Below are 11334 nucleotides of genomic sequence, written 5' to 3'. Positions count from 1 at the left end.
GATGGTCATTCCGACTCTCTCTCTCTCTCTGCTGAGCTCTAGAACTCTAAAGCTACACAGAGCATACGATCCAATACTTAGCGCACGTTGGAGCTCCCGTTACTCTTGGCCCTTCGGTTCAGAGTCCGACCGGACCTTCGACACCCCCTTCTTATTTCTATTTGTTTGTAACCCCACAACAAACTTCGAGCACCTGGGCTTAGGAATAAAGTCATCGACCGACTGAAACTGGACGTAGGGCACGTTACCTGAATCAGTATAAACCCTGTGTCATTCAGTGCTAGGCCACATCCGATCACAACGTACGGCAAAAATACAAATATTTACTTGTTAGTCACTTTTTGCACCGACAGCTCTGCATCTAGATTTTTGCCAACTTTGCTTCGCAGTTTTATGGAAATCATTTTCAAGCAACCACCATTTTTCAAAACGGAATGTTTTTTGGATTTTGGACGGGGGTATTCAAGGAGAACCAGAATAGGTGCATGATCACTTTTCATCATTGAAAGATGATAGACCAAGGCTGCAGGGTAAGTTGCACACCGTTCTGCATTGCAAGAAATCTGTCCAAACGCTCATAAGTAGGATTAGTATTAAATCTCTTATTAGTCCATGTGTAAGCAGGTCCATTATATCCCAAATAAAAAAGCCCAGTCTTTGATCATACAACAAAACTCAGAAATACATTTAGCATTAGCTGGATTAGGATCCATCTTTTCATTAGCATGCATAATATGATCACCCATGCATATTATAGGCAAGTTCACATATGTTACAACAAAATTTTGAACTCGAGCCCAAATGGTAGCAGTTTGCTGGTGATGTGGATCACCATACATGCGGCGACGAGTGAAGAACGAAGATAGGATGCCGCGTCGAAAAACCGCAGGGGCGGAGAAGGGCGGATCGAGGCTTGCGTTCGAGGGACAGGCGATCGTGCGGTGTACGTCTACTGTACCTGGCTACATGACGGGAGGACGTCGAGGGAGGTTTCCGGATTATGCCACAAAATCCGGGGTTCGCTGGTTGAGCCACAAAGCCATGCATCGTACCGGGACGCCCGTGCGGCAGGCGTTGGCCGAAGATGGAAAATTCTGGCGATCGCGATACGATTTCGGATGGTCGTGCGGCGACATCGCAAGGACCACATCGCGGAGATGGAGGGATCGCGGACATCGCGGAATTTGCCATGGAGGACGTAATTGGAATTTACGCCCCTACGTTGGATTTATTTAGCGTAGGGGGTTATGTGAAAATAGATCGTGCCACCCTTTGGAGATATAAATATGTGGCACCTAGGGTTGAGAAGAGAGGGACGTTTTGGACTCCCGGCGAGTTACTATTCACACGTGAACAGTACCCGTGAAAAGTACTTGTGCCCCGGGGTTTCACGGTTCAGTTTTTCCTCTCTCCGGTCTAGCCTAGGGTTTGAATTCTAGTGAGAGGCATGGTATTTTTTTCTTACATCAAATCAGTCAACAGCAGCCATGGCTTATAAACCAAACCAGCCCAAACGATAAGAGCATCGAGTCATCCAGCATGGTTGCGCTGCCCCCTCCACATGACGCGGTCTCCAACAACCTGACCCCGAGGGATTCGTGCATCACACAGGAAGAGAATCCACAGAGATAATTAATTTGATAAAGCATCAGAGGTGAGACAAAAAACTGGACGATTGGTCCTAGAAGATCGATGCCAGCAGTAGACCAAGAACGAACAGTGCGCATGTGTGGCTTTTGAGTTTGATCGTGGGTTCGTTCGGTGCTCTCCTCGTCGGGGATGTTGGAGTCGGCGGCGGAGACGAGGTAGAAGCGCTCGAGGTCGTTTCCGCCAGGCGGGTTCCCACGGCCGGCGTCATCGTCCACGGGCAGCGAGGGGATGAGCGCACCGAGGCATTCGTCGGCGCCGTGCTCAACGTGCACGACGCGCTCATGATGCTCCGTCTGGACACCAAGATCGAGCTCTCCACGCCGCACTCGGAGGCCGTCTTCGCCAACTCCTACCCTCCGTCCGCCTGCGTATTCAAAGACGAACTCATGGTGTACCTCCGCCCGCTGGCCGCTGCTCAACTTCTTCTCCAAGACCGGCGCGCCCTTCTACGTCAACGCCTACCCGTTCCTCGCCTACATGAGTGACCCGTCCCATCACCATCAACTAGGTTGTTCCGTTAATTTTCCATGCGCATGTCTTCTCACATGTTTTCTGCCGAAGACTTGAAGAATACACGTGAGCTGACCGTTGTCTAGTTTAGCTGAAGTCTTACCGAGACTTTGACATAATTAATGGCATCATATATCACTGAAGAATTCAAGCAAAGTTACATCTTGATGAGTGGCAAATCAATGCCGTTTGCCTTTGCTTTATAAAACCTAGCAATGTCTTGCACAAACAAAGAGTGGGTTTAGCTACGGCCCGTTGCTAAAGGTGTTACTATGACGCTGTTGTGGTACGCCTCACCTCACCAGCCCTTCCTCGGCTACCAATCCTCCAATGTTGTTGGTCACAAGCCTCAACTGTTCCTGCGATCACGAACGCGACGGGCCGTAACTGCTGAGCGCAGCAGCACAAGTGGAAGTGGGCGAGAGCTGGAGGACAGGATCAGGGAGCAGCTCGTGAACGCCGAGCTTTCGCCGTCGTCATACGACACGGCATGGGCCGCCATGGTGCCGGCGCCCGGGTCCCCTCTGGCGTCGCGCTTCCCACAGTGCGTGGATTGGATCCTGCAGAACCAGCGCAGCGACGGCTCCTGGGGGCTGGGCTGCGGCGAGGACCAGGCCTCGCTAGGCAAGGACGCGGTCTCGTCCACGTTGGCGTGCGTCCTCGCGCTCAGGACGTGGGGCGTCGGGGAGGAGCACGTCGGGAAAGGTTCGTTTAGTGTTTCAAAAAACAAAACGCGGCGCAGGGTTGCATTGCCGAGTCTCGTGCTGATCTGATGATGCCATGTATATCGATCGCAGGGCTCCGCTTCATCGGGCACAACTCGTCCTTTGTGACGGACGACAAGTGCGACACGCCGGCAGGGTTCAACGTCATCTTCCCCGGGATGCTCGAGCGCGGGATTGGCATGGGGCTGGAGATCCCTCTGGCCCATGCTGACGTTCACGCCATCCTCCGGTTGCGTGACACGGAGCTAAAAAGGTTTGTCGATCTCATAGCATCTCCAACAGTATCCAGCGCACTCTCCCAATCCAGGTTTTTTTTTAGTAGGATAGGAAAAAAATAATCTCCAACCACTCCTAATCCTACCTCCCAATTTTTGACACTTGGGGAAAAAAAACCTCCCGTATCCCCTCCCGTGCAGATCTAAACCACGTATCATGCAGCCAATCTAAAGGTGAAAGAGCGGGGAAAAAAATAAAGAATAAGAAAAGATTCCCGATACAAATGTACAAGAGAGAAACAATATATAAAAGTGGTTAGGATAATTTAGAAATAATATAGGATTCCTGATGTAAAAAATTATATTCTATATTTTAGGAGTGAATTATTGAAAACTGTCAGAGATGATCTTATCTATTCCTCCTAATATTTTTTGGGGAGTTGGAATACTCTATGGTTTTGGGAAGAAAATATTGGAAACTCTTATTTCGGATCGCCTTGCTGTGGCTGTGCTGCGCTGCAGCTGCAGCAGCTCTCAGCAGGCCACCAAATATATAGCAAATTGCAGCAGCTACAGTAACGGCTGCAAAGTATTGCTGTGACTTGCCAGTTTGAAACCCCATTGCCTTCTTCATCCTGCTGTTCCTCTTTGCACAGCTACTGCCACTGACTTGCCAGTTTGAAAATTGAAACCCCATCGCTTTCTTCATCCTGTTGTTCCTCTTTGGCTCTTTGCACAGCTGCTACTGGGTGGCAGCTACAGCACCAGAGTCACATACAGTTATGTGTATCTTTAATTTCCTATAAACCAACAAGCATAATTAAGACCTGGAAATAATTAATTCAAATAGCTTTCTATATTTGTAGCTCAAAGCCAAAAGAATAATATTCGCCAAGATAGTAACTCCGATGATAGCAACACACATGCTACATTACCTCTAAATTTCTAATTTTGTCAAAGAGAGGGGAAAACTCTGAACTCAGCTCTGAATTATCTTCTCAAAGAGAGGGAAAACTCTGAACTCCTGAACACCGAGTACATAAGCTCTGAATTTCTAATCTTCTATCTTTGGGGTGGGGGGGGCTCTTAGCTCCTGAACGTTGAAACATTGTGCCAGGATGCCTAGTACAGACTGAATGTCAGCTTGATGAAGTGCCCATATTCTGAGAATGCCAATGCATATTTAATGTGTTGATTGTTTCTTCTGTCTGCAAACATGAGGCTGCTGAAGGTGGCAAAGATCTGTAGAACATATTGCTCAAATTAAGAGAGGTTTCAGAGTATTAAAAAGATGTTCATCCTATCGGAGCGTGCATATTTAAGTATGTATTTGAGAGATTGTTTGAAATAAGCAAGTAAACAGAAAAGATTTAAGTTAATTAAATTGGGAATAAGCAAGCAGCTTACAATTAAATTAAAAATATTAACTCAATGGAACACAGAGGCAAGAAATAAGTGACTAAAGATTATCACATATACAATGAATTCATGCTAAATTGTAAAAATCAAAGGAAAAATGGTTAGCAATACATTCGATCTGTATGTGACCCCTCAGTAAAAAGGAAGAGAACAAATCCAATTTTGCGATAACAAAGAAGATGGTTCCTACTTTGCACTTTTGCAGGGGCTGTAGTTCACCTTCTCTGTAAGGCCAGTGTGCTTTGCACTTTGGAGTTTGGAGATGGGTGCATGAATATATCTTTCTCTAAAAAGTACATATTAATTCACCAAGCTCTTGTAAGAACACATTCTCTTAAAAAGTCAAGAGTGCAATTTGAATCTTTGTTCTTTAAGTCCTCTAGCTCCAGTGACGACAAAAAATGGTGAAGACACTCTCGTCATAGCCAGGCACGGAGCCAGCGGTGGGGCTAGGGGGGCTCCAGCCCCCCCCCCCCCCCCCCCCCCCCCTACTGCTCGCGAGCAAGCGAAGCCCCGTAGAGCCGTCGTCTGAAATTTCAGCTGTAGATGTACATGTAGGAGGGGCTGAGATTTGCTAAACCACTTTTCTTGCTAATTGCCGTTGTTTAGCCCCTCCTAAATTTTTTCCTGGCTTCGTCCCTGGTCATAGCCATAGATACCGTGTTCAGTCTGGTGACCTGTGCATTGTAGCTGCAGAGTGCTTCCAGCACCTTGGTGAAGACACCAGCCTTATTGCATTAGATCTTGAGGAACCAGGTCAATCTGACACTGCGAAGATGTATGGCACAGTGAGTCTGTGAGGATCAACGAACACTAAAGATTCTGCTGCAAAGTAGAGATGGCCCAATAGTTAATAGTCTCAGGTTTTCTATTCTCGTTCATTCTAAGAAACTTGAGAGCTTAACCTTTCAGGACATGATTGGTTGATAGCTTAAGTCTAAGAATATTCTACTACATCAAATAAGAGTCAATTTGAGGAAATTAAAATTGTATTGCTTCAAGCAATTGCTGGTGGTTCTCAGACACTGAAAGAGTGGAAGTGACTACATTAGTATTCAGATACTGAAAGAGTAACCACATTTTTTTCAAAACATTATCTGAATTTTTGGTTCAGGTGATGCATAATTACTAATCCTAAAGTGTAAAGTCCAATGTTACCCTAACATTTCTCCTTGAACTATTATTTTCCCATCATTAGTTGAACTACCAACATCCTTAATTGAAGATAATGGAAATGTGCCTCTTCTTCTGTAGTTAGTATACAAAGACCAAAGCACAATTTCAGCTTATATTGAGTGGCGAAGAAAAGAGGCTTCAGGGAAGGGATCCGCAGCGAAGGAGGCGATGGGATCCGTAGAGGAGGAGAGGAAGCTGGGGAGAGGGCACGGAGGGGGGTCTCGGGTTAGTGTTCGAGTGGGATTTGGTGGTGGAGGAGGCAATGAAAGTGACGAACAGAGGTCAAGGAGCGTCGGCAAGCCCACCGAGACCGCCGTCGAGCTCCTCCGATCGTCCCAGATCGAAGACGGATTCGAACGATGCCTTGCTGGATCGGCGCACCATTGGCGACGATGGCCGGCGTGGGTAGAGGAAGGGATGGGGGCGGCCACGTGTGGGGAGACGAAGGGGTTGGGGGCGCAGGACCCGGGGGGCAGAGCCACGCCGTTTGCTGCTCCATCATCGATGTTGGCCGGCGTTGGGGGAGGAAGCCGCCCAGGAGCCCGCATCACCGGCGGCGACATCTAGCAGCCGCTGGCGCCTGCCCTGGGCGTGGAGAAGAAGGAGGCGAGGCCAAGAAAAGTCTGCGGTGGGTGGGCTGGTGCCTGGGTGGCCGGAGAGATCGTGGGGCGCGTGGGCGCGGGAGCCGAAAGCGAGACCTGTTTTTTTTTTTTTTGGTTTTGAACAGATGTATCTAACTACATATACATGCTCATTTATTGTGGGCTATCTATCCACACAGATGATGGACTTACATTAATTTTTATCATCGACACGTACAGCATGGCTTCCGGAAGTAAAGCAGCTTACATGGCCTATATAGCAGAAGGTTTGGGGAACCTACTGGACTGGGATCAGGCCATGGCTTACCAGAGGAAGAACGGGTCCTTCTTCGACTCACCGGCCACAACGGCCGCAGCTGCGATCCACAGCTACAATGGGAGAGCAGTCGATTACTTGGATCTTCTCATCACCAAGTCTGGCAGCTCATCAGGTGTGTCCATGCATATGGTCGTCATTTTAATTTGCATACGAGAAAGATAGAGATTTCTTCCTGACATGTGTGTCCATGCATATGGTCGTCATTTTAATTTGCATGCAGTGCCGGCTGTGTATCCACGGAACGTGTACAACCAGCTTCGCATGGTGGACACTTTGGAAAAGATGGGGATCTCTCCCAGCTTTTCCTATGAAATACACAACATACTTGACACGACATACAGGTCAGTTGTTAGTTTGTGATGAAACCCAAACCTGCTGATCGATGATGAGCTTTATTTTGTTTGATACACGACTTGGATGCATGCAGTTCCTGGCTGGCCAAGGACGATGAGATAATGCTGGACATGGCGACCTGTGCAATGGCGTTCCGGCTCCTTCGTATGCACGGATATGACGTCTCATCCGGTATTTTTTCTTGGTTTTATTTTATGTTTGAACCCCCTGACATGACATCCGGAATCGATCGAACTCAAGCCTGAAAGTGCTAGCTGTGCATGCAGATGGGCTGTCCCAATTTAGCGAAGAATCCAGTTTCCATGATTCAATCCAAGGGCATCTAAATGATACCGAGGCATTGCTACAACTGTACAAAGCTTCACAGGTTCAGATCTTGGAGGAGGAGTTGATCCTAGAAAACATTTTTTCATGGTCACGTAAACTGCTGAGGCAACAACAGTGTTCCAACAAGATATCAACATGTGTAGACCCGGCAGAGGTTCACGATGATGCTTTTTCTATTTAATTGGCGGTGCATTTCAGATGCATTTGTAATTAATAAATAAATATACTTTGCAGGTAGAACATGTGCTGAAGTTCCCCTCCTACGCGACCCTGGACCGGCTGGAGCACAGGAGGAACATACAGCATTTCAAGACAGGGGGCTTCCAGATGCTAAAATCAGCATTCCGGTGAGCGAGGTCCTTGCCTGGCTAGCTAGGCCTGGAAGCAGCAGCTATGGACAGATTATTTCACTTCCGTTACATACATACATTGGTTACAATTTTGAACCCACCGACTCCGTCGGATCAGCGTTTCTCACGCAGATGAGGAAATTGTGACGCTGGCTACCAACGGATTCCATTCCTCCCAGGCTGTGTACCAACAAGAGATTGAGCAGCTCAACAGGTCCGTGCATAACGCAAACTTATTAGAAAAATCGCCTTGTGTATATTTTGGGGGTTTTTTTTTTTCTCACGATCTCTTGAATGTCTGATGCATATATATAGGTGGGTGAAAGAGGTGAGGCTGCCGGAGCTGGAGTTCGCAAGAGTACTGCCTCTGCCCATCCTTTTCTCGGCAGCTGCCACCATGTTCCCCGCCCAACTATCGGAGGCTCGCATTGCGTGGAGCATGAGTTCCGTGCTGACCACCATCGTCGACGACCTGTTCGACACCGGGGAGTCAATGGAGGAGCTGGAGAATCTCGTCACGCTCTTCGACCTGTATGCATGCAGCAAACTCGAGAAATAGAACATTGACCAGACTAACATAGCAGCGCTGCAGTGCGTTCCACATTTCGACTGATCCACCGTTGCCTTCTGGTCGATGCTGTGGCTGACAGGTGGGACGCGCACCAAGAAGCTGGCTTCTACTCGGAGCGCGTGGAGATTGTTTTCCGCGCCGTTTACGACACGTGCAAGCATCTCGTGGGCAAGGCGGCGTCGGTGCAGAACCGCAGCGTCATGGACCACATCGCCGAGCTCGTAAGTCCTATCTCGTCTCATAATTTCAGCTCCAGTGCTGGCCGCCGGTGCCCCGGTGATCGGTAGATGATGACAGAAGGATGATGCTCTCGCGCATGCACGCAGTGGGTGGACATTGTGAGGGCCATGATGTCCGAGGCGGAGTGGAGGATGAGCGGCCGCGTGCCGTCCGTGGAGGAGTACCTGCCGATCGGGGAGGTGTCGTTCGCGATTGGCCCGATCGTCCCCGTGGCCGCCTACTTCGTCGGGCCAGAGCTCCCGGAGGACGTGGTGAGGTGCCCCGAGTACGAAGAGATGCTCAGCCTCGTCAACTTGTCGGGACGCCTCCTCAACGACCTCCAGACGTACCAGAGGGAGAAGAAGCAAGGGAAGACCAACAGCGTCCTGCTGCTCGCTGATCCGTCCTACGGCGGCTCCATCGAGGCCGCCAAGAAGGAGGTGAAGAGCATCATTGAGGCCTCCAGGAGGAAGCTGCTGAGACTGGTGCTCAGAGAGGGGGCCGCGGTACCCCGGCCTGCAAGGCAGCTGTTCTGGAACATGTCCAAGGTGCTCCACCTGTTCTACATGGACAGGGACGGCTACTCGTCGCCGCTGACGAATGCGATCAACGACGTGTTGCTCAAGCCGCTCCAGGTATGGAGGGAAGAAGATCAACTCCCCGGACGCGAACCGTAATACAAAAATTAGGGCGCATCTTCCGCGACGGCGCGTGCCTGTATGATCCGGCGGTCTGGTGGCCTTTCTTTTTTTTTTTTTGTTCCTGGTCTGGCCTTGCATGCTAGCTTGTCGTCTGGCTGTCCACTAGTATGTAGCGTGCGCAAGGGCATGGACAGCAAAAATTCATAGAAACATGTGGATTTTTGATAGGGTAAGCGACTAATAAGAGCAATGGAAGAATATATGTAAGCATACATAGTGTCATATAGGAGCATTCATGCTGATAATTATAGACATGACATACACATAGCATAAAGTATGTTAAGTTCATTCGGAGATGGAATCTGCAGTTCTGAAATTTTGGAGCCCCACAACGCTCATATATGTAGGCAGACGCACTAAGTTTGTGTTCTGCTCCTAAATCTTGACAAAATCACTGATGCAGTATTGTGGTTTCGAACCTGTAATGCATAGAACAGGTTGTTGGTTCAATCAACATAGATGGTATTGCAGTGTTAGCTGGTTCTGAATCCGTAATGCATATAGGTTGGTAGCTCGATATCGTGCTTGTTTAATAGACCAGCTGACCAGCCCGGCTTATTGAAGAGATCAACTGATCAGTGTTGCTTATTATATTTTCGTCCTAGGTGCTTCATTCTTCATATAGCTCCGATATATTCCATATGAACGAAAAAAAAAACATCAAGGTAAAGGGGCGAGCCATTTGGTTTAGAGCACACAGTCTGTTCAAATTACTGCCTCTCCAAAAAAAATAACCTTCACAATGGATCCATATGAATGGAAAACTATCGTTAGGTTTCCCTTGTGCCCTGCCCTAAAATACAGTGCACATAACATAGGCGGCTTCTACTCTATGTGCAAATTAAAATAGAGGGGGCCAGAGGAAGACAATCTACTATATCAAACACTAAGGATCACCCTAATTTTTTACAATTTGGTCCTTTTTAAAAGAAAAATTACGTTTAGCTCCCTGGCAGACGTAAACTCATCTTTGGACCCTGGAGGTCGGCGTCAGGACTCATGGGTCCGAGGTAACATGTCTCGGCGCCACAGATCTTGGCTCCAAGGTGCCTGGCCATGCACAGCAGGGCATCCTAGCTGGCGTTGACGTGGCCGGTACCTCGGAGCCATGGATCTCGGCTCCGAGCTCGGAGCCATGGATCCTTGCGCCGAGCATGGATACAAAACCAGTCAAAAGGCACACGCACACCATGACACCAGTCCACTCCTGCTGGTAGCTAGCTAGATATATAGTAGATGCATGGACGTATTACCTCGGAGCCATGAGTCATGAGCCCCAGGGTCCAAAGATGAGTTTACGTCTCCCAGAGGGCCAAACGTAAATTTTCTTCAAAAAAATGACTAAATTGTAAAAAATTGGGAAGGATCACAGCTAACTGAGCACAATCTGACCCAAATTGCTAATTGAATTTTAAGATAAAAGACGGATGAGAGTAAGAAAAGAACACTGCCTTATAAAACACTAAAGGGCCAGAACAAACACATCCTAATCAAGTAATGGGCAAGATGACCTGGGAACTTTATTATACTCCATGAAAACTGAACATATGTATAACTGAGACACCAACACTCTTCGACTACTAAACCTCATGTTTATTTGGCTGACGGTATGTAAATCTAACAGAGGCATTACAACATCGAGGAGGCAACTATACATGGGGATAAACAGACCATAAACGCATCTACAGCTGAACAAAGGATGCTATGTTAGCAACCTCAATACTGCTTCACTAACAACACCCACAACCAGATACAATCGAGATGGAAATTGGGGATAAGTAGCAAGCAAGGGAATAAGATGCTAGAGGAAGGTACTAGAAGGATCTAGAAGGACTGAAAGTAGGAATCAGGATACAAGAGGAAGAGGGGCTGGAGGAGGAAGAACTACAGTAACTAGAGAGGAGATGTGTTTGTTCTGATATTCGTTGATGCCGTCCTTGGCCTCCTGGTTCCCTTTTGTATCTGAAGTTCCCCTTGACAGCCTGGCATGGGCCCACACGACAGCCATACTATGACCTTCCCCTCTCCTTGAATTGCGGCTTGCCCCTAAGCCGCGCATAGGATGTGCGAGGTGCGAGGGTTGTAATGTTTGCCTGTGTACCTGAAGTCCCTGATTGCGTGCACTGAACAAACAGCTTGGAGCACGAGGTCCATCATCAAGTCTCTTGAGAGCAGAAACTGCAGCTCAAAGCTCAA

The 11334-nt window shown here is 48.2% G+C and overlaps 1 protein-coding gene across 1 annotated transcript; it reads left to right on the top strand.

Moving 5' to 3' along the window:
• Positions 1-2354: 2354 nt before the first annotated feature.
• On the top strand, positions 2355-9452 carry LOC136552918 (dolabradiene synthase KSL4, chloroplastic-like). Its single transcript, XM_066544492.1, has 11 exons — positions 2355-2865; positions 2958-3138; positions 6517-6728; positions 6837-6957; positions 7044-7141; positions 7237-7451; positions 7532-7644; positions 7766-7861; positions 7963-8178; positions 8298-8439; positions 8545-9452. Exons 1-11 carry the CDS (start codon positions 2433-2435, stop codon positions 9112-9114), a joined length of 2397 nt encoding a protein of 798 aa, XP_066400589.1. The 5' UTR covers positions 2355-2432; the 3' UTR covers positions 9115-9452.
• Positions 9453-11334: the final 1882 nt, after the last annotated feature.

Source organism: Miscanthus floridulus, chromosome 4, assembly GCF_019320115.1.
Source record: "Miscanthus floridulus cultivar M001 chromosome 4, ASM1932011v1, whole genome shotgun sequence".
Lineage (NCBI taxonomy): Eukaryota > Viridiplantae > Streptophyta > Magnoliopsida > Poales > Poaceae > Miscanthus > Miscanthus floridulus.
Note: the sequence above shows the minus strand (reverse complement) of the source record. Positions and strands in the feature narration are given on the sequence as shown.

Coding starts and splice junctions, on each gene's coding strand:
- LOC136552918 (XM_066544492.1), top strand. CDS start 2,433: ATGACGCTGTTGTGGTACGCCTCACCTCACCAGCCCTTCCTCGGCTAC. Junction 3,139..6,516: donor CGTGACACGGAGCTAAAAAG/GTTTGTCGATCT, acceptor CGACACGTACAG/CATGGCTTCCGGAAGTAAAG. Junction 8,179..8,297: donor CTCGTCACGCTCTTCGACCT/GTATGCATGCAG, acceptor TGTGGCTGACAG/GTGGGACGCGCACCAAGAAG.